At 46.5% G+C, this 23,059-nt stretch overlaps 1 protein-coding gene across 4 annotated transcripts; it reads right to left on the bottom strand.

Moving 5' to 3' along the window:
- Positions 1-677: 677 nt before the first annotated feature.
- LIG3 (DNA ligase 3) lies at positions 678-19,710 on the bottom strand. 4 transcript variants are annotated; one of them, XM_075719534.1, is made up of 20 exons: positions 19,152-19,710; positions 18,518-18,655; positions 17,448-17,645; positions 16,848-16,999; positions 15,885-16,051; positions 15,150-15,227; positions 14,867-15,035; positions 14,038-14,193; positions 13,387-13,518; positions 12,533-12,612; positions 11,994-12,081; positions 10,935-11,012; positions 10,541-10,664; positions 10,003-10,145; positions 7,308-7,382; positions 6,638-6,784; positions 3,281-3,455; positions 2,268-2,359; positions 1,822-1,824; positions 678-1,444 (listed from the first exon to the last, which is right to left on the bottom strand). In XM_075719534.1, exons 1-20 carry the CDS (start codon positions 19,708-19,710, stop codon positions 1,211-1,213), a joined length of 2,988 nt encoding a protein of 995 aa, XP_075575649.1. In that variant the 3' UTR covers positions 678-1,210. The 4 variants fall into 4 exon arrangements, with proteins under 4 accessions (XP_075575649.1, XP_075575646.1, XP_075575647.1 ...); XM_075719531.1 differs by lacking the exon at positions 1,822-1,824 and having other exon boundaries at positions 678-1,500; positions 2,195-2,359; XM_075719532.1 differs by lacking the exon at positions 1,822-1,824.
- Positions 19,711-23,059: the final 3,349 nt, after the last annotated feature.

Below are 23,059 nucleotides of genomic sequence, written 5' to 3'. Positions count from 1 at the left end.
GTTTATAATTTTGTAATAAAGTTGAAATGTGATTTAGGTAACCTTGTTTTCTGACTCTGTTGCCAGCAGGCTAAGAGAAAGCAGAGATCCTACAGCTACTTCTGAACTTCAACCAGAAAAGGCCTGGCATACCAGATGCTTAAATATCATTAGAGGGTGGGGTGCAAGTACAGAAGAGGTTGAAGGAAATAAGTTAACTGAAAACACTAACTTTTTAGCAGTACAATCTTAACTTTGTGAAGATTACAAAGGGGAGAGCACATTCCGTATGTACCCGACTAAGGGAACCAGTAAACTGGCCAACTCACTTTTCCTGTCATAATGCACGCATATGGTCTGAGCCTACACCTTCAGGGCTCATGCAGAGTTACTCAGCAAATGCACACTGGCATTTGGAAGATAGTTAAAATGAACCCCTATTTCTAAAACCTATCTTCCTTATTTCATTAGTAGTCAAGTACTTGTAATTGTTTTGAACAGGTCTCTCAACTATCCTAAAAGATCCAGGTGGTAGAGTTCCTTTCTCAGCTTTTTCTTGTTGAAACATGAATAGCAGCACACACAAGCAACATATTCTAGAAAACAACCACTCCAACAGGATGCTTGGATAATGCTCAGCAGTTGCTGTAATGGAAGCTTGTTTGGTGTCCTAGTTTTATTATGAAACCTACAGCAGAGGTGTAAACTGCTATTGGATACAGACCTGTGCTGAATGTTAGAAGACAGGAAAGAAAAATCAAACCAGGAGGATGTGTGTCCTTCATGTAAATTGTAGCCATGCAGCAAAATTATCCTGGCAATATAGCCAGTCGTTTCATGTATTTGGCAGTCTGTTTGCCTGTACAGGCAGAGAATAACCTTTGGAAAATGAGTCCTGACAGCAAAGGAGAAACTGCTTCAGTTTATTTCTTTATCTATAAAAATACCCAAACTTTAAAAACCCAAGGAGACCCAGCACCTAGATGAGTGCATTGCTCTACATTATGGGCAGAAAAATGGATTCAGCAGTGACGCTTCTTCAGCGAGTTGTTTTAATTAATTCCATATGTTTGCTATAGCTCTTGATAACTACCTCAGATTGATGGACTTGGGCATTTTATTTCTATCCATGTCTCCACAGAGAACTCTCACCATTTCTTCCACCTACTTAGTTCTCAGCTGTTCCCTTCAGGGAATTCTTGTGTCAAGACTGGTCAGCGGCCCCACACTGCTAGCATGGGGCTACCAGTCTCCGTTTCCGGATGCATTCCCAGATCCATTTGGGAGACACACGCTTAGCACCAGGATTCTCATCAACGTCCCCTATAACATGCGTTGCCGAGGCTGTGTCAAACTCTGGGACAAGATCCCCATCATACGCTATAAAGTACCGGCGGATTTTGTCAAAGTCCTTCACAGAGGGCGATAGGTACAGCTTCACGCCAGTGAATATGTCCAGCAGCGTCTGCATATTGTGAAAGAGGATGAGAAGCACAGGTTGGTAAAAACATTTAGGTTGGTCTGGAAATTACACTAAATTCTGTGAGGCATGAACGAGTCTATTCACAGTTCCCGAGGTTGTCATTCTAATCCCATGCCTAATAACCATAAATTGCTCTTTGGACTGCCATTAAATCATACACGAGAGCAACACCCATACAGTTCCTCTGAAAGCCAGATGTTACAGCTGAACAGTGCTTCCCTAGCTAAGGGGAATTATTACCCCATTATTCCCCTTAGTGATGATGCTGATGTGGTCCAGTAAACATGATCTTAATGTCTTTGTCTTCGCAAGCTGATGCTTCTTAGTTAAAGTAGAACATAACCGTGCTGGGAGGGGACTTGCTGTTTACATCGGAAGAGCTACTCCAGGCTTCTCAGGAAATTACAGCTCAGCGATTCTTAATCCACTCCTGCAATTTGCTGCACAATGGGCTGGAAAGGACAGTTCTCCCCTTTTACAGCTCCCAGCTCTTCCATATGCAGCAGTCAGGAAGAGTAGCTGCTCAGCCATCACACCATTTCGTGGAGCAGGAGGTGGTGGGTGAACAGAGTATTGGCCTTTAGCGTGACAGACCTAGTTAGGTCAGCTTTGCAGGCAGGGAAGAAGAGCTGCAGCCATCCGCTGCCTTTGCTGCTATTTCTGCCTTTACATTTCATTTTAATTTAGGGTGCTGCTACAGGAAGATTTTAAAGACTTTTCCAGATGGAAAGCAAAAGTGAACAGACAATTGAAATGGCCTCTGCTTCCCCCCACCCCAAAGTGGTTGCTGTCCAGCTGTCCGTACCTTTTTTCCATTGTCATCCATCTCAGATGCTTTTCGCTTCTCCCCTCGTTTCTCCTCTGATTTTTGAGGGGATCCAATGACTGCTTTGCTTTCTAAAAACAAAAACTTGTCTCATTTGCGCACTCTGTCCAGACACTGCTTGTGTATTAAAGTCAGTGAAGAGAGTAAAAGGTAACAGGCTTTTCCCCCCTTTCTGGAAAACCCATCAATTAGAAATGTAACTAGTACGACACATTTTTCTACTGCAAATGCCGTGGGCGGTCTTCCTGCCCTCATCTCCAGGATGCTGCTGTTCAGCTTCCCTCCTTGCTGTCACCACACTGCCTTTTTGAGACTGCTCAGAAATTTGCTTCAAGTTATTCCCCAGTGAAAAAGCGCTGGTGAAGCAAACTCATTTCACAGCTTTGCAATTTACTACCTGGAAATGCCCTCCATCCAGGTGCCCTATTATATGCATGAATTTCATCCAAATAAAATTAAATACTGGTTCATGGCCAAAAATGTCTAACCAAAGGGCATGTGATGTGCAGGAAGAGGAGCAGCAGGTTTGCCCTTCAGACCAGTCTTATACAGTCTGCTAAGGACATCTATCTAATAAGATTAAAAGAGACTGCAGTCCCAGAGAAATCTCTCCAAAGTAGTTTTGGTACTAACTATAACTGAGACTCTGCTAGATTCAAGATATCTGTTCTAGGCAGCATATAATCTCAGAGATTGTCTCTTTTATTGTCTAAATGAGTTGCCTAAGCACCAACCTGAACAACGTCATCAGTGCTGTTTCCACCTTGTCTCAATCCCAGCACACCTCAAGAGCTGTGGCTGCTCAATGCATGCTGTGAACCACACAGGCCAAATCAAGGTGCTAAAGAGCTTTGCCCATTAACCCTGACATGGACACGAAAGCTGCCATGGGGTCTTCAAGCATCTGATGGACGGCAAAGATCCAGAGCCGGCCTGGCCCAAAGGCAGAGAACACACCCTGAGGCTGCTCGCCCTGGAAAGCACCATCTTACCTTCTGGCTTCTGGGCTTTTGCAGGTGACTTGCTTGGGGGAGTTTTCATAGTGCTGTGTGGTGTGGAAGACCTGGAGTTTCCCTCATTCTCTCCACTGCTGCCAGCCGTGGACTCATCTTCCTCCCCAGCAACAACACTGAAATCAGCCTTCTCTTTGGAGAGCTGGTACAGCTCCTGTCCCGCCAGAAACAAAGCACTGCCTTTAGCCACAGTGAAACCTCCGATACTAGAGTATCATGTAATGCATGTGCTCCTCTTGTTTCTCCCCCCCCCCCCCCCCCCCCCCCCAAGTGTTTGCTCATGTTTTTTCTTCCTGCACCTCTTTGTAGCCATTTTTCTGTCAACTTTGTTCAGGGTCTCTGCATTCCGCCCAGCTGCTTGACATGAAGGGAAGCCATGCTGGGAGGCACCAAAAGCCATATATATATTCACACAATCTGCTACAGAGCAAAACAGACTAATGCTTCAGAGCCTGGCTCCCTAGCCTGAAAGATGAGCAACGCCCATTGCTCACTCGGGGAATAGTCAGTCTGAAGAGGGTATTTCACCTTCCTCTCCCCTACCTGCATAGGGAGCCAGAAAGACTGGCAGCAGGTGGGCTGAATCACTCCTGGCTTCGATGGCATAACAAGCACTTGCATCTGCTGCCAGTATCCCTGTAGGCAGTGTGAAGACAGCCCAAACACAAGAACTAGACTGAGAACAGAGCTCATCAACAGCTGACTGACTGCTGGGGATGGCAGGAAGCCAACTGGTTTCTATTGGTAAAGGAGGTGTAGAAGCTGTGTGGGGTGGGTGCAGCCCCAGGGCTCCTGGCAGACTGCCATCTGCCCCCTGGAATTGGGCCAGGCTACCCCCAGTCATTTCCCAGATGCCTTCCCCAATCTCAGCAATTAAGGGGAGACAGAATGACCATAAACACTTCAGAGAATAAAGGTCACCTCTTTCAGGAAGGAAATTCCTCACCATGAAGGCTGTTACAAGAGCTGATACAACTAGCTGCCAGCACAGACTTTCCTGAAAGTGCACAACACAACAGCTCAAGAGACTCGAGATGGCCCCATGAAAGAGTAAGATTCATAGAATCACAGAATCACAGAATGCTTTGGGTTGGAAGGGACCTTTAGAGACCATCTAGCCCAACCCCCCGCAGTGAGCAGGGACAGCTTTAACCAGATCAGGTTGCTCACAGCCCCATCCAACCTGACCCTGAATGTGTCTAGGGATGGGGCCTCCACTGCCTCTCTGGGCAACCTGTTCCAGTGCTTTACCACCCTCATTGTAAAAAATTTCTTTCTTATGTCTAGTCTAAATCTATTCTTCTTTAGTTTAAATCCGTTATTCCTTGTCTTGTCACAACAGGCCTTATTAAAAAGATTCTCCCCATCTTTCCTGTAGGCCCCCTTTAAGTACTGGAAGGTTGCAATAAGGTCTCCTCGCAGCCTTCTCTTCTCCAGGCTGAACAACCCCAACTCTCTCAGCCTGTCCTCATAGGAGAGGTGTTCCAGCCCTCGGATCATTTTGGTGGCCCTCTTCTGGACCCACTCCAGCCGGTCCATGTCCTTCTTGTGCTGAGGGCCCCAGAGCTGGACGCAGTACTCCAGATGAGGTCTTACCAGAGCAGAGTAGAGGGGCAGAATCCCCTCCCTCGACCTGCTGGCCACGCTTCTGTTGATGCAGCCCAGGATACGGTTGGCTTTCTGGGCTGCAAGCGCACACTGCCGGCTCATGTCCAGCTTTTCATCCAGTACCCCCAAGTCCTTCTCCGCAGGGCTGCTCTCAATCCCTTCATCCCCCAACCTGTACTGATACCGGGGGTTGCCCCGTCCCAGGTGCAGGACCTTGCACTTGGCCTTGTTGAACCTCATGAGGTTCACGCAGGCCCACCTCTCCAGCTTGTCCAGGTCCCTCTGGACGACATCTCGTCCTCCTGGTGTGTCAATGGCACCACTCAGCTTGGTGTCATCTGCAAACTTGCTGAGGGTGCACTCAATCCCACCATCTAAGTCACTGATGAAGATGTTAAATAGCACCAGTCCCAGTACAGACCCCTGAGGGACCCCACTTGTCACCGGTCTCCATGTGGACATGGAGCCATTGACCACGACCCTCTGGCTGCAACCATCCAGCCAATTCCTTATCCATCGAACAGTCCACCCATCAAACCCGTACCTCTCCAATTTAGAGAGAAGGATGTTGTGGGGGACTGTGCCGAACACTTTACAGAAATCCAAGTAGATGACATCCATTGCTTTTCCCTTGCCCACTGATGCAGTTACTCCTTCATAGAAAGCCACGAGGTTGGTCAGGCAGGACTTGCCCTTGGTGAATCCATGCTGGCTGTCTTGAATCACCTCCCTGTCCTCCATGTGCTTGAGCATATCTTCTAGGAGGATCTGTTCCATGATCTTCCCAGGCACAGAGGTGAGGCTGACAGGTCAATAGTTCCCAGGGTCCTCCTTTCTTCCCTTATTAAAAATGGGCACAACATTCCCCTTTTTCCAGTCACCAGGGACTTCACCTGACTGCCATGACTTTTCAAATATCATGGGGAGTGGCTTGGCAACTACATCAGCCAATTCCCTCAGGACTCTGGGATGCATCTCATCAGGTCCCATAGACTTGTGTACATTGAGGTTCTTCAGGTGGTCTCGAACCTGATCTTCCCTTACAGTGGGAGGGGCTTTACTCCCCTGGTCCCCATCTTTTGGTCCATCGATTCGGGAGGGGTGAGGAGAGAGGTTGCCAGTGAAGACCGAGGCAAAGAAGTTGTTGAGTACCTCAGCCTTCTCCTCGTCCGTTGATACAAGTTCGCCTTTCTTGTTCATCAAGGGGGGTACGCTTTCTTTAACCTTCCTTTTCTGGTTGATATACCTGTAGAAGCCCTTGTTATTCTTTACGTCCCTTGCCAAATTCAGCTCCATCCTCGCCTTGGCCTTCCTGACCTCTTCCCTACACAACCGGGCCGTTTCCCTGTATTCCCCCCAGGACACCTGTCCCTGCTTCCACTGCCTGTGCAGTTCCCTCTTACTCTTTAGTTTGACCAGCAGGTCTTGACTCAGCCATGCTGGTCTCTTCCCTTCCTTGCCTGATTTTTTACACTTGAGGACTGATAGCTCTTGTGCTCTATGGAAGGTGTCCTTAAAGATCTGCCAACTCTGTAAGGACATTCACATCAAAATAATCCAGCAAGCAGCCTGAGCCTCAAATAAATGAAAAAATGTAACATGCCATCGTAGATACCAGTCAGCATCTATCTTCACTACATACCCTGCTACCCAAATTTGTCTTTTTAAATATAGACTGTTGTCAGAACTTGTTCTCGAACATGCTGCAGACATACTGTGTTAACTCACCTTAAGCTGCTGGAGGTTGGTGGCTGTCTTCCAGTCTTTGTCATCTCGAATGCGGGTGCAGCGAGGGAAGCGAATGGAGATCCCATCTGCAGTGTGGGCTTCAGCTTTAGAGAATTCAGCCCCTGTGATCTCCCACACTGGGGCTTTCTAAACACAGTATTGAGGAAGTCACATCTCATGAACTAACTCTAACGTGTCCGTGTTCCTCTACCTCTACAACAATCCCCCTCCCTGCCTCAGCACACAGAGTACCTTCTCGGTCACCTTAATTAGAAAAACTTTTTTCAGTGAGTCAGAGATCCTCAACTAATACATAACGCCAATTTCTAAATAGCACCTTTTCTATCAGACATACATGGCACAAAGTGTACTAATAAATTTCATAAAACAAGAGCAACTTTTAGGTTACAACTGTGCTTCAACCATTTAAGTAAGATTTTTCATGCCTCAAATTTAAAGTAAGGTCACTTCTGGAAGGAGTTAATGCACAAGAGTATTTCCCAGAAGTGCTGCAGGTCTGATTTCTTCATGAAGCTCTTAGCCTCAAATGCACCTACAAGATTCAGATATAAAAACTTGCGCTTAATTTCCTGTTCCAGGTCTGAAGGCTAATCTTGTAACAGAGACAATTTGTAACTTAAATGAAATATAGTAGATTGACAGCACTTACCTTTGGATCTGGGACAATGAAGTCTGGGTAGTAGATTTTGTTAATTTTTAGCCACCTTGGAATTTTACTAGGATCCTATTAAAAGCACAAAACCAAAATGATAGCACTTATGATCATATATGAACCTATTTCTACAAAACAAGTTGCTGAAAGATAACCTAGAAGTAGATTAGCATGTAAGTATTACATTGTCTTTGTATGGATGAAACTTGCTTTAGCCTGCAGCGCAAGGTGCACTGATCTGCAGCAGTTTTTCTTATCTAGAGATTCACAAAAATTATCTGTAACACAGCTCTCAATTACTGTCATTCTATATGTAAAACAGTAATGTTGTTGCTCCAATTGTGATTCACATTAAACCACACGTTTTTTAAGATTCTATAACCTTGATGCAAATGGCCTTCAGGATATCAAGTGAATATTAAAATTCAGCTGTTTATATGTCAAGTCTTGAAATAAGATTCCTCACCTAAATAAGTCACTCGCAACAAGTCTTAACTCCAACATGTCAGGTTATCTAGCCACAAGACAATAGTCTGACTCGAGCATTTCTCACCTGCAGCCCCATCTAGTGACTATCTTCACCAATCGCAATATACCCCAAAAATGGTATTGCTGGGCTCTTCCCAATAAAACTTTGTCTTAGCAGGAAACAGATGGTGCCTGGCTTCCTACTCAGTGTCTGAGTACAAATCTCAGGCAGCAACTCATCTCGGGAGCTGGCCGCACCTACATCTCATTTGTATCAGAGCAGTTTATCTGCTTTAACTTTGGAGAGCAGAATGGAGCCCCTATAATCCAGGAGTAAGCAGTTAATGACCTGCTATGCCACATGGACACTCACACAAGTCTATGGGGCCAGATAGGATCCACCCGAGAGTACTGAGGGAGCTGGCGGAAGATCTCACCAAGCCACTTTCCATCATCTATCAGCAGTCCTGGTTAACAGGGGAGGTCCCACATGACTGGAGGCTTGCCAGCGTGACACCTATCTACAAGAAGGGCCAGAAGGAGGATCCGGGGAACTACAGGCCTGTCAGCCTGATCTCGGTGCCGGGGAAGATTATGGAGCGGTTCATCTTGAGTGTGCTCAACAGGCATGTGCAGGTCAACCAGGGGATCAGGCCCAGCCAGCATGGGTTCATGAAAGTCAGGTCCTGCTTGACCAACCTGATCTCCTTCTATGACCTGGTGACCCACCTAGTGGATGAGGGAAAGGCTGTGGATATCATCTATCCGGACTTTAGTAGAGCCTTTGACACAGTTTCCCACAGCATTCTCCTAAGGAAGCTGGCAGCTCATGGCTGCGGCAGGTGTACTCTTTGCTGGGTAAAAGACTGGTTGGGTGGCCGAGCCCAGAGAGTTGTGGTGAACGGAGTTAAGTCCAGTTGGCGGCCGGTCACGAGCTGCGTTCCCCAGGGCTCTGTTTTGGGGCCACTCTTGTTTAAGATCTTTATCAACGATCTGACTGAGGGGATTGAGTGTGCCCTCAGTAAGTTTGCAGATGACACCAAACTGGGTGGGAGCGTCGATCTGCTCGAGGGTGGGATGGCCCTGCACAGGGACCTGGACAGGCTGGACCCATGGGCCGAGGCCAACTGCTTGAGGTTTAACAAGGCCAAGTGCCGGGTCCTGCACTTGGCTCACAATAACCCCATGCAACGCTACGGCCTTGGGCAAGAGTGGCTGGAAAGCTGCCTGGCCAAAAAGGACCTGGGGGTGTTGGTTGACAGCCGGCTGAACATGAGCCAGCAGTGTGCCCAGGTGGCCAAGAAGGCCAACAGCATCCTGGCTTGGATCAGGAATAGCGTGGCCAGCAGGAGCAGGGAGGTGATTGTGCCCCTGTACTCGGCACTGGTGAGGCCGCGCCTGGAATACTGTGTCCAGGTTTGGGCCTCTCAATACAAGAAAGACACTGAGGTGCTGGAGCACCTTGTGTCCAGACAAGGGCAACAAAGCTGGTGAAGGGTCTGGAGCACAGGCCTTGTGAGGAGTGGCTGAGGGAACTGGGGTTGTTTAGCCTGGAGAAGAGGAGGCTGAGGGGGAGACCTTATCACTCTCTACAACTACCTGACAGGAGGTTGTAGCGAGGTGGGTGTTGGGTCTCTTCTCCCAAGTAGTTAGCAACAGGACGAGAGGAAATGGGCCTCAAGTTGCATCAGGGGAGGTTTAGATGGGATATTAGGAGAAACTTCTTTACGGAAAGAGTGGTCAAGCATTGGAACAGGCTGCCCAGAGAGGTGGTGGAGTCACCATCCCTGGAAGTGCTCAAAAAACGGGTAGATGTGGCACTTTGGGACATGGTTTAGTGGGCATGGTGGTGTTGGGCTGATGATTGGACTGATGATCTTAGAGGTCCTTTCCAACCTTAATGATTCTATTCTAGTTTTACTTTCATTAAAAAATAATCCAGCCACCAAGCCAGGAAACATGAAAGTATTATTCTACCCTTAACTGGTGTAGTGGTGGACTTGGTAATGTTAGGTTAATGGTTGGACTTGATGATCTTAAAGGGCTTTTCCAACCCAAACGATTCTATGATTCTAACTCTAACTGAGCCTCTATTAATTCCCAGCACAGCACTTCAATTCTGCATTTAGGCAGCACCTCAACTGTAGCTCAGCAGGAAGAAGGCTTCTACCAAGCCCTTTGCTGAGCATTCCTTTGATCGCCTCCATGCCAGAACCCCCCTCACCTTGCTGATCTTCACCATATCCAGCTCTGTTTGCAGGCGCGCCAAGGTGGCATCATCATGGCCACCGGAACACTTGGTCACAGTGCACCACTTCTCGCTCTTGGGATCATAGCAGCCCATGAGGAAGATGGACATCATCCCACCTGCAGGAGGGGAGAGCAGGGTGGTTCACATCATCTACAGGACAAGCCACAGCTTTTCAAAAAGCTAAGTAATGAACCAAAACCCTTTTCCATCTTCAGGAGTCAAAGGGCCTTGGGCTTGTGATGGCTTCAGAGCATCAGCTCCCATGTACAAAGCTAAATAGAGAGCCTCTACACTGCACAAGAGCCCAGCCCAAGACCTAAGGCTTTGCTCTGCCAACTAACCCACAGTAAACTCATAGCCTGGCATGTGATGGGCTGCAGCAGTCACTGGCTGCTACAGCCAGTCTCATTCTGGTAGGAAACTAAATACTACAGGAGGCCTGGAACAGGAAAAAACTTGAGAGTTTTCTGAACTGACAGATCTCTGACTTAAGCCAACTCCAGACACTTACCTTTACTGCCTTGTCCATAGAAAGCTCCCAGCACCACCAGGTCTGCTGTGTCAGCCATTGCACCCTCATTTAGGTAGTCCTTTTTCACTTTCAGCCAGTGTCGTTTTCCTGGTTCATAACTACCCTGTGCAAAACAAGGCAAGAACCCCAGTCAGAAAGATCATCTGGTAGACAGCTGTATCCTCAAATACCCCTTTCTTTTATCCAGCTTCACGGTACAAGAGCACAGCGGTGCTCGGATATATACGGAGCAACTGGGACTGGATGTCAGCGTCAACAAGAACCTAGAGATGTTTCAGGGATGCTCAGCCTTGTGTCCTTCATCCACAGACCTCTGTCTGTTGTTATTCCCCAATTCCCAGCATACACCAGTGAAAAGTAAATGTGAACGTGCCTTTATGTTTTTCAACACCAGTCCTTCCAGTCCCTCACGGATGACTCGGGTGATCATATCTGCCAGATCTGAAGCTTTCTGAAAAGGAAAGGAATTGTGGTTAGCTCAAGACTGTCAAAGGGCTGTGGTCTTCAGGCTTTCTATTTGGAGCAGTGGTGCACTAAAACCAAAGTAACCGCAGGGAGATGAACGGGTAATTTCATAAAATAGTTTCCCAAGGAGAGTCCCATACATGTTCTCTTTGCTGCACATCCAGTGACTAAGCTGGGAATATGTCCCAAGAAGAGAAGGGTTCCTTAGTTAAAAAATACTCCTCGGAGATGAGGTAGCCACGCTGATTGTGTCCTGAGTATATCCCATACATACAGGATCACATTTTCCTTAGTCAGCCGTGCCTGCTTACTTCTCTATCCAACTGCCTTAAGACCTATGCTCTTTTCTTCTTCCCAAAATGCTTTCTCTGCCCCAAATGTCCCAGCATTCTCCACCAAACCCGAGGTGCTACAGAAATCAGTAGCAGTGGGGAAAAATAACAGGACATAGGGCTTGTGCATAACAATCAAAGGAAAAACTGAGCATGCTGCTGTCCAAATGCAGTTTTTAGCACTCGGGATGTATCTGGGCTGCGCAGCACTTGAAGTTGCCAGTTCGGGAACTGGAAGCAGTCTAGCTCCCTTCAGTCATACTTCAGCCTTCTCTGCACAGCTCAGCATTGCACAGTACAGACTAAGTTACAACAGGCTTTAGCTCCTCCTAACAATGTCAATGTTACAATGGCTACAAAATCATTAAGCCAAAAAAACCCCAGAGATGTGCAACTTAAGACTACACTGAAGTGGTTGTAGCTGAGACAAGATGGAAGCACAGGCACGGCCCTCTTGCACAACGCTAGCTCAAGAAGTCTTGCACACAGACCAGAAGTAGAACCATTTTGACAGGCAGGGAATTGCTGGATTTACAGCCTTAATCATAAAAAAGGATGTGTGGTAAAGGAGCAATGAAGTGTCCAGAGCACAACCTGTGAGATCATCACACATGCTATTTCAACATTGAACTCACTGTGACATGCTTCATCTCCGAGAAGAGGATCCGGTTGGGGATTTCAACCATGTTATCGTGGAGAAACTTACGACGTTCACACAAAGGCCTAAACCAGGGTATGGATAATTAAGGACAAGCAAGCAATTTCAACACAAAGTACCAGTCATATGAACTTAGAGAAAATGTATTTAAAAAATTAAATGATTCATCCTACAGAGTTCCAGAGAGGACAATCAATTCTTATTTCCTCCAGGAAGTTATAAACCAGAAGTTTTGTGTTACAAGTGCATTTAGTTTCAGAGGACGTAAGATGAGCTGGGTACTGAACCACACTTGAGTTCAACTGAAATGCAGTTAATCCTGGTATTTTGGAACTGCAGAGCAAGATGGAGCTCCTTAGGACAGCAAGGATCCTCCCATGATGTCTTGATTTTACAGGGGTAAATGGCCAGTCTTAACAGCCAATGTGAACTGCTCCCTCTGCAGTGGCAGTGTATTCCAGAAAGTTCATACTGGAAAACCTGTCAGGCTACTCTGACACTGTGCCAGATACCTACCTGTCCATCAGGCTGATGTCATTGAAATAGATGCAGTCAAACACAAACAAGCAAACATTGGCATCTTGGAAAGCAGCTTTCTAAAACACAAATAAAATCAATTAAAAGAAAACTGCTGTCATAGCAAGCAGCAACATGTAGCTTCAGAAAAATAACAGAAACAAAGGGATGTATTTTTATCTCTGTAATCTTTTAGTTATAATAAGCTTAGGCCTCTTCTAAAAGACAGAAGTATTCCGAGAATTAAGGTTTAGACTGAATGTGTCAAAGCACAAACGAAGAAAACAAAACATGCTAATTTCCTGGTGGCAGGGAAATAATGCCACAAATATTAACGACTGTGGGCAATGTAACATCCGTCACTACTGCTGCAACAAAAAAACAATAAGCATTCCAGAGACTTCAGATTAATGGCTACTTTAAGTTAAAGCACTTACAATTTAATTTTCATTTTACTGGCCTCTTCCTCACCACCATTTTGACATAAGCAGTACATAATTTTCATATGGACTAGATACTCTGCATCATTCTGGTCTTTCAGTCTGCCATTCACTGCTACAAGCAATGATAAGCAAAGACAGAATTGCAAGATTTTCCAAGAGTTTTTTAATATTTATGAGCTGAAGTTTTCTTACTGTCCTACCAGTCATCAGCTTATTATAAAATCTATTGTATTAGAGCAGTACCTTTTCATTAATATCAGCCTTCTGAGGGATCTTATTTTTTCCCCAAATGCTCTAGTAAGCACCACATCTCCTAAGTTATCCTGTGGTAATGGATCACATGCTAGTGCATTTAAGTCAGCATAATAACAGACTCCAACCACAACAAAGGATTTTTTTTTTTTTTTTCACCTTGTGCACACCAAGAGTCCCAAAAGGAAGTGGCTTGCCAGTTTTGTTATCAATCAGAAGAACTTCTGAATCCAGGATCATACTCTGCCCACCAGGGAAAGCCTGGGGGATGAAGTCCTTAAAATGGGCTACCTTGGGGAAAAAAAGAAAAGAAAAATATATGTCTACTGGCTGAAGAGAGGAACTCACTCCAATGCAGATGTTTTCTCCAGAAGCATGTCTGAGGCACGTGTAGGCATATCTGCACTAGCTTTATTTTCTACTGTGGTATAGACAGCACAGTCTACAAACAGAAAAATGAGCCTTGTACAAATAGAAAAATGAGCCTTGGACAAATAGAAAAATGAGCCTTGGACAAATATAACCAAGTCACCCAACTGGCATCAAGCCTCCTCAAATGCAGTGTGTAAAGAGGACTCTAAGGCAGATAGGTTAACTGTAGTTTCAAGCTCCTAATGTCCACCGGAACGAATTGATTACAATTCTATGAAGTGTTGCTTTTCCAGATTCCGATTATCTACATAAATCAGACAATAAAGTCAACAGAAGGTATCCTCCCTGCCTATAGAAACTGTTGTGAAATTCAGTCGTGTTTATAGAGGAGGAAGGCAAACACTGGCACAGCAGAATTGACAGTTTATAGGTACTTACTTTGTGAGGGAGGACAGGTTTGAGGCTTCTGCTGAAGTAGCTGAAATGATCTCCATTTTTATGGACCTGCACCCGCTCGCCATCATATTTGATTTCTGCATACATGCCATTTGGGCACTTCTTCATGGCATATTCAATTGACTTGCAGGCTTCAGCCTTAGAAAGGTGGAGAGAGAAGTTCCAAACAAACTCAGCTGATGTATTTCAAAAAAAGCTATTCTTACCTAATTTCATGAATGGACTACCAATTCCTTTGTAGATATTTCTGCCCAGGGTCTCTAATATGCAGTCCAAATTTACTTTTTCTTAATTAGTCATTTACTTAGAATCATCTGCATATGCCCAGATAATTATAGCTTGTCAGTGTTTATCTCCTCCAAATACTTAAAGGTGTATGTACTGTGCCTTTTGTAGGAGTGCGCTTAACCCAGAAGTAAATATTTAACTCTGATTTGTTCAAACAAAAAAACAAACTTATTTGAATCTCTAATCCAATGAAAAGCTTACGCTATTTCCAGACAAAGGATCAATTTCTGGAATGACAGCAAACAAACAAACAAAAAAGAAAGTCACTTCTGGACAAAAAGCAAGTTAAGATTTTAGCTTCTGCAGTGTTACTGAAGCTGAGTACATTGAATACTGTCTTCTTGGTAGAACCCACTTTATAAAATGGCATTAAACAAAAATCAGCACGGCATACTCTATTAGCTCATACTACATGCAGTCACTGATCCGTCTACTGATTCTTAAAGGGGAGGGTCTCTGACAGTACATATGAGTCCATCTCTTGCTCGGCTGAAGGTTACCATTGCAGGGGAGCCAACATTACCAGCATGGGCTGAACCGGGGTCATCAGAGAGGCCTGCACACTGAGGGTTCGCTTCAGACCTGGCATCTTCTCAGCCTCCTGCTGGTTCTTCAGGACTCGCTCTACCACATCCTGGAGGTTGCGTGATGCTTTGAACGCCTCATAAGCATTGGGATCCAAAGCATCCAACCTTTAATAAATTGAGGAGAGAGGGAAACATGGATCAACCTCAGGTCTGCTGCTCCTGGCTCACGAGGCTAATGCCTACTTCTGGTTTTATCTCACAATGAAAAGTAAGACTTACACGTGCTTTGCTCCAGCGTTCATTTTCAAGTCATGCTTAATTAGCCTGATGATGCATTTCAGGTCGTTCCCTGTACATCTGAAGTGCGAGAGAAGATTCAGATATGGTAGACATTTAACTGAACTACATTCCAACTGAAAAAAAGAAACTGATCGAGGCTTCTGTAAAAAAAGGTCCTCCCCCGCTTCTGTAGGGTTTAAACTCGAATGAGAATGTTACTAGTGACATCACAGAGGCACAAGAGAATATCCAAAAGGCTTTTTAGCATCTTTGTTTGAATGCCAATATTAATTCTGCCTCTGTTGACATACGCTCCAAAATTCACTTAATATGTCAAGAGTAAATGATAATAACATCCTCAGCCTTAGATCAACCCAAACTGACCCAGACCAAGAATCTTCAACATTTCTAAACAGCTTGAAGGCTTTTCCCAACACAACTAGGAATGAACAACTAAATACCATCAAGGTGGTTCTGCAAGCCACTTGTTTAGTACTGATTGAACAGTGTCTTGACAGGCAAGGATGAAATTCTCTGGCATGAACAGGAGCCACACATGTTCTCCATTGCTGGTCAGCAGTCAAGGTGTCTTAATCAAACCCCTAATAGTGGCTTACGGATGTTAAGTTAGCCTCTGTGGCTTATGATTAGTGTTTCACCTGTGCCAGCCTGTGATATGTAGATAACCACTCCTAGTTCTAGGGCAAACCTTCAGAGGCCGATTACTTTCCTTACCTGCGAGTGATATGTTGCAGCACACTTTGCTGGTCATCCTCCTTAGTAAGTTTTGATAGCTGGATTAGGAATTCATCTACCTCTTGGATGGTCAGGAAACTTTTGGCTGCTGGAGGACAAGACTTGCTCTGTTCAAAGAAGAGACGTATGGTCTCGGAAACATCTCCCTGTCTCCAAAAACAAAATAGGGGTATGGATCAGAGCTGTGGCTAGAAAATGGGCAAGATGCCACTGGAGATTCAATGTGGTTCCAAAAAGGAGGGAACAAAAATGATGCTGGGATTGCATGAAGAAATTGGAACCAAACGTTGGAAAAAGCTGCCATGACACAGAATAAATATTTTCAGCTGTTTCATTTGCAAAAAAAGGTAAGACTACTAGTATCATCTCATTGCTCTATTTTTCACTGCTGTGGCATCACAGACCCTTTAGCTCCTCAGGATGAATCCACTTGTAAATCCAAGGATGTCAAACAGTCTAGTGATGTCACTAGAAGGCAGTATGTACCAAGGCAATAAACAGAGGTGAAAGAATTAGCTTCATTATCTAATTAACCCATTTTCTCCATCTTGCACTGAATCAGAATGACACGTAGTCAATCATCAACTCCTATGCACAGAAATTAGATGCACATATGTGAGCACTTGCAATTTGTATGAGTGTAGTTTAATTGTATGAACCAACTTAAGCCCACAGTAACAGACCCGTTAACTGAATCACAGTTTTTGATATGCGATGTTACAAAAAAGGAATATAAATCAGCTACATAGGAATACACTAGAAAAAGCAGTTTAGACAAAGGTGATGCAGCCCAACTTGCCTGGATATTTTAGTCTTGCTTTCTAAAGTTTTGCAGATGAGTTCAAATGCTTTCAAATAGGATTTAAAAAAAAAAAAAAAAAAAAAAAAGAATTTCCATACCAAGGGACCGAACAAATTAAGAGAACTGCTGTCTGTACTCACCTGTTCCAGGTCCCGGATCATTTCTTCTTGGCTGCAGTTAAAAATCCTACTAAATAGCTTTACAATCTGCTTATCATTCAAGTTGTAAACAATTTTAATGACGCCTGGTAACAGCAGCTTAATGGTCAGGTATACGTCACCATGAAAACCATCTGGAAAAAAACGCACAGACCATTAGAAGCTGTCACAATTTATTTTCACATACAGGCTCTGGTTGTTTGTGCTCATTAGCATGATCCTGGGAAAAAAAATCCCGCAGATGGGGCTTCCTCTTTCCACCATGCTGTTCTGCTTCACATGGAACAAGATTTTTCAGGGGAAACATCCACAATTGCCCTCCAAATCTGATCACACCACTAAGTTTGGCGGCACCTACAAACATTCCCCACCATCCTAGCCTAAGACATTCTTATCTGAATTTGTTATTTAGATAAACAGTTCGCTTTGCAAACATTATCTCCATAGTTCAGAAATCATCACAGCACAGAGCTTAGGCTACACAGCAATCAGATTTTATTTCACCCTTGCTTTAGAAATAACACTTTGAAGTTGATTTTGAGAGGACTTTCACATGCTGAGAACGCCAAACAGGAATCATACCTCCTCCAGATCCCTTCTTCAGAAAATCCTGGATGATCTGTGTTTTCACGTTATAGCTAGGCTTTTCAGCAACCATGGCACAGAGCTTCCTGAACTCTCGCAGCAAGCAGTCTTTGTGCTTCGGATCACATTTTTTTGCAGATAGGCTAGACTTGTGGGAAGAGTTTGCAGAGACTTCTTCTGAATTCTTTGGCTTGGCTGCATCAAAGACATAAGAAGTTGCTTTTTTAACAAGTACAATATGGTGCAAACTTTCAACTTGAGGCCACCTCTGCTTGGCAAGCTGAAAAGAACAATCCCAGTATGCTGGGGAAGCTTCAGAACTGAAAAATTATGTGCGCTACACCAAAACTTGTGACTTTAAATTTTAATTACCCTTAAAAACCCCAAACTATTTTTCCGTTAGTTTTGCTCTTCACAGTATACCAGAATTTTCTGGACCTTAATTCTGCCACGCAAATATGGTTAAACCTTGGTGAAAAGGAGTTTCTGCTGGCAGATGCTTCTGTTTTATTTCTGCTCTCATAATACCAATACCCCTACTCATCTCTTTGTCTGTGTATGTGGCAACATGTGCTCTGGGTGGTTGAGAGCTACACGTCTGTGTCAGGTCAGTCCGTGCTCACACACTGACTGTCCTGCTGGCAGCTGCTTCTCAGGACAAGCTGCTGAGGAATAACCATTCTCCCTTCCATGAACACTGCAACTGGGAATCCCTCACAACCAATTTTTTACAGATTTTGAGCTCCACATGGAATATTGTCACTCTACACCTTCACAGCGTGACTGGAATTGGCCAATGGACTAAGGCAGTAGTGGAGTCAGCCTGACAACGTGGGTTACTGCATAAACCTTGTTTCTTTGGGAATACTACAAACTCAAACATCAGTTCTTTCAAAATTGACAGCCTAAGAAAGCACTAACAATTTTTGGCAAGCCAGATTTTAAAAAAAGTAATTAAAACTAAACCATCTTCTGAAGATAAAAAACTACTGATCTGAGCCAAGTGAAAACACCTCTGATGCTGATATTAGGAGAGAGGAATTTCCCAGAATCAGTTTAAGTCCTACCTGTGAAGCCAGAGAACTTCTTCGGTGATGGACTGATGAGAGCCAATGGATCTTTTGTGGTTATTTGTCCTGTGGCAGTGAGCTTAGCTTGGACTATCACTTTTTTCTTCGGTGTACCTGCAGCCTTGGAATTAGCTTCTGTAAAAAAGCAAGGTTCAAACCAGCAGTTAGAAATAATCTCATACACCACTCAACATATTACGTAGGATATACTGCAACAAACAAGTCTTACAAGAACTGGGTATAGAGGAGAAAAAAACATGAAGGAATATTTTTCAGATAGCAAAAGTTAAAAGATTACATAATTTACTAAAGATCATGAAAAAAAGCTGAAAATGGAAAATAAGTGACGCTTCCTCCTGGGATTTATCTGCACATGAATTAAATCACCTAGCCCTTCTCCACAGTCAGTTGTGACAAATGAATTAAGAAGTGCCACTGTAGAATCAACTACTTCTTCCCTCTCCTATAGGGCTGAAACACAGATTTGAGCAGCGCTACCCACTTTGTCACCAGGTTGTACTAATACCTCAGTGAGAATTTTGTCATAAAGGCACAGCTCTGTGGCAGTCAGTGGCATACCCTGAAAATGACTAAAGCAGAAAAGCAACCCAGGTGCTGCCTTGCGTCTCACCCGAGATGTGCTTGTTGATTAATTCCTTCTCCCCATCTTGTAGCTCTTCCCACCCTTCCAAGTCTGTGATGTCTTCGATTTTCTTGGTGGTGGCCCGGGCCTTGTCTAGCTTCTCAAACATGCACTTCACATGGTACCACTCCTTCATGTCCCCGCCAGACTCCGTGAAGGGATTGGGAACAATCTTTCCAATGCGCACCATTCCTTTCACGATCTTCTCCTTGCACTTCTTGCAGCCTGCCGTGCCACGCTTGGCATAGTCTACGCAGTACCTCTGTTCTGCCATGTCCTCTGCAGCTGTGCAGGCTTGGCGAAGCCAGGTGTGCAAAAGCAGGGAGAAACGGAAAGCCCCAGCACCACCACACCGGTTTCCGCCTGCGGACCGGAGAGATACACTCCTTAACAGCAGCTGGTACCAGCAATTGGGGCTGGCCCCGGGGAGGCCCACACAGCAAAGGTACGGTCTTGGCAAGGAAACCTGAGTATGGAGGGAGAAAAGTCCTGTGCCCCTGCCAAGTGCCCGGGCAGCCTGTGATAGTGTCCTGCTGCCTGTGGGCATCCAGCCTGCTCCGGTGCGCGCTGCAAAGCGAGAGAGGAGACGCTGAGCCACCCCCGGCCGCCTGTGGGCCCTGCGCCTTGTGCCCGGTGTGGGCCGTGGGGCCTCTCAGAGCCCTCAGTCCCAGGCCTGCCCCACAGCTGCCTCCCCATCTGGGGCCCGCTCCCGCAGCCCCCAACGGCCTCCATCACCCCCTGAGCCTGCCCCGCAGGCCCCGATCCTCCGCAGGCCCCGATCCCCCGCAGGCCCGTCCCACAGCCCCCTCCTCACCCTCAGGCCCCAGCCCCTTCTCCCCTCACACGCGAGCCCCGCCCCCGCCCCGGCCGCTTTCCCACCCTGCCCGCCCCGCCCCAACCGCAGCCGCCACAGGCCCCAGGCCCCCGCCCTGCCCATCGCCGACCGCCGCAGCGAGGGGCTCACCGAGATCCTCACGGCGCCGCCATCCCGCCCTCCCCGCCGGCCGGCGGAGCCGATGCCCCCCAGCCCTCGCTTTAGGCCGGCGCGGCCGCCGCCGCTGCGCCTTTAAACGCGGCCCGCGGGCTCCCGCAGAGCGCGCGCCGCGCCGCGCCGCGCCGGGCCCCGCCTCTTCCGCCCGAAAGTGGCGCCCCCGCTCCTGCGCGTGCGTCAAGCGCCGTTGCAGGAGGCTGGCCCCGCCCGCGCGGCGCTGGCCACGCCCCTTGCCCCGTCCCGCCCCGCGCAGGCGCCGGGGCGCCTTCTCGCGCCTCCTCCCGCCTCCTCCCGCCTCGGGCGGGCCTGGGGCGGTGTGGCGGCTCGCGCCTCGCCTCCAAAATCGGCCTCGAGAGCGCTGCCTCACGGTGGGGCGGGTCTGAGGGAACGCCCCCCCCCGCCTTCACCACGTCGGCCCTCCAGGAGTGCCGCGCCGTGTTGGTGCGGGTTCGAGGCGCTGTTGTATCCCCTGGCCTTCAGAATCGGCTCTCTGGGCGCTACGCAGCGTTCGCGCAGGTCTGAGCGACCGCCCTATCCCCAGCCTCGGGGAGCTGGCCCTTCAGGAGCACTGTGCCATGTTTGTGCAGCTTTGAGGTGCTGCCACGTCACCTGGCCTTCAAAATGGGCCCTCCGAGAGTGCTGCGCTATACTTGCGCAGGCCTGAAGCGCTGCTCCTGAAATTGCCCTACCAAGTGTGTTTTTGTGGGCCTGAGGTGCTGCCTTACGCTTGACCTCCCGACATAGGCCCTTCAAGAGTGCTCTGCTGTGTTTGTGCAGGCCCTGAGGTGCTGCTGTATCACCCCAGCCCCCTGAAAACAGCCCTTCATTCCAGTACAGGTGGGCATGTGCCTGTCTCTGTTCCTCTGATGGAAGTGCTGTTGCACTGTGCCAGGAGGCTGCTGAGGAAGCTGGAGAGGATGCCATACACACCACCACCAGGATTCCTGCCTTCATCCCAGAAAAGGATGCTGTGTAGGTTGTCAGCTGGGCTGTCTCTGACCTGCTTTGCTATACCTCAGAGGCAGAGTATGAGGCATAAGGTACAGAATTTGCTTCACCATACACATGACTTGTCTTTTTGCTGGCCTCCAGCTAGTTGCAAGGTGAGCTACAAGCAGTCTTCCTCTTTTTCTCAGCACACCAAACTCCAGCTAGACAAACCACACTAGTTGGAGCTGTGGATGAGCATAACAACTATGTCTGGTCACAAAACTGGGATGAAGTCCATGAGATAAGCATTTCTGATCAATAGGATCTGGCTATAAAGTAGTCAGTCTGCATTACTTTGCAATACTTTTACATTGCGGTACTTTGCTCCTGGACAATGCGTTGAATCCGTGACCTCAGAATAGAAACCTGTCTCTCATGGCCCAGAAGTGGTGGAAACCCCAAAACAAAAAAAAAGAAGCAAGCTCCCTCGACCAAATCCAACTAGGGCTTTGAGTCACAGCAGAGGGATTGCAGAAGGATTCAGCGACTTCACAAAGGACTTCTCGACTGCTACTGACTTTACATGGAAGACATTCAGACCAGCACTATGCTCCAGTTTTAAAACAATGAACCAAAAGGGTGTATGCATTCAGCTCCAAGACCATGCATTTGACAGGCTCGGATTAAAAGTATGAATGTGAGTTTAATGTGGTTAAATTTTTAATCATTCAAATTGCTTTGAAAAAGATGTATCATTGAGAAATTACTTACAGAACCATCAGTGACTGATGCAACAGTTGCACTTCGTCTTACAGGGGAGGAAAACGATAAAACCCAGGAAAAGACGTAGTGGGTACACTGTTCAGAGACAGCTTGCGGGAAGCAGAGCACAGTGCAGTGTTCACAGTGTCCCCTTTGGTGAGATCTCTTATTCATTGTGTGTTTGAGCCTGGTAAAAGTGATGGAAAGATAGACTCAAGGGCTGACACTCACTGCAGTGTGCCGTTATTGGATTTAAATAAGGCAGCTGAGCAACTCTCAGCTGTAGGATTAGGATTTGCTTCCCTAACTTCTGCTGTCTAGAAGTCAGCAACATGATCTAAACTAGGCTGTGTCTGTAATCAGTAAAGGAACCTGCAGAGGGCATTTCAGAGGCTTGAGTTAGGGTGAGATGAATTGCCTTCTGGCTCTTTTCAGTCTGGAGGGTGTTTAGATGGCAGCATGGACAGGTAAGTGAAGTAGGAGGGCTCCCCTCCGGAGAGCCGTGCTGAGACTGGAGATTGATGACCTGACCCGTGATGAAATGCAGTATGCACAGGCAGGTGGCAGAATGCTGCCGGGAGAAAATGTGAGTTTTGGATTAATTTCTTCAGTGAGACACAGACACAACTGATGTTTGGTTGCTTTTGAAAGGCGTGGGAATAACAGCAGCAAAGCTGGGGCACTCTTAATTCCAGCTCTTTCTCTTGAGCAATGTAGCTGAAGACTCTTCAGCCTAGAGCATTAATTTTGCTGTTCTTCCACTGTGGCCCCAAGAGAATGGGTGGAAAGTTGAAGCTATGCATCTTCTGAGCTTTTTGTGGCTAACGGGTCTGAGATGACATTAGGAAGCGATAGGAAAGTTTCAACTGGCATGGGACTGAAGGCTCCTGATTTTGGCCACTGCTCTTAAGTTTTCCACATAAGCACTTTCCTCCCCTGAGTTGCAATGTGCATCTACTGTTCTTATTCTGAGTGGGAAAGTATGTTTGCAAGGGGAGGAATTAAAATTACTTCGGGTTTTACAGTCTTATTTGAATAAACTCCTCCAACTCCCACTTTGGCCAAGTTGTACCTTAAAACAGCTGTGACTAGAGCAATATATCCAGTCAGCATCTTTCCACGAAACTACAGGACACTGAGTACACAGAAAGCTGAGAGAAAACTAGGAGACAAATCACTGCTGTTTCTCAAAGGATCAGCGAGGAATCACTGC

This window comes from Pelecanus crispus, chromosome 12 (genome assembly GCF_030463565.1).
Source record: "Pelecanus crispus isolate bPelCri1 chromosome 12, bPelCri1.pri, whole genome shotgun sequence".
Taxonomy (NCBI): Eukaryota; Metazoa; Chordata; class Aves; order Pelecaniformes; family Pelecanidae; genus Pelecanus; species Pelecanus crispus.
The sequence above is the reverse complement of the archived record's forward strand: the minus strand, read 5'-3'. Positions and strand labels throughout refer to the sequence as shown.

Bases quoted from the DNA above. Each gene is read 5' to 3' on its own strand.
- LIG3 (XM_075719531.1), bottom strand. From the start codon at position 19,710: ATGCCCACAGGCAGCAGGACACTATCACAGGCTGCCCGGGCACTTGGC. The intron at 10,665-10,934 runs GCACGTTCACAT...TGTTTTGCACAG, and splicing joins TGGTGTTGAAAAACATAAAG to GGTAGTTATGAACCAGGAAA. The intron at 2,360-3,280 runs GTAAGATGGTGC...TTTTGTTTTTAG, and splicing joins AAAAGCCCAGAAGCCAGAAG to AAAGCAAAGCAGTCATTGGA.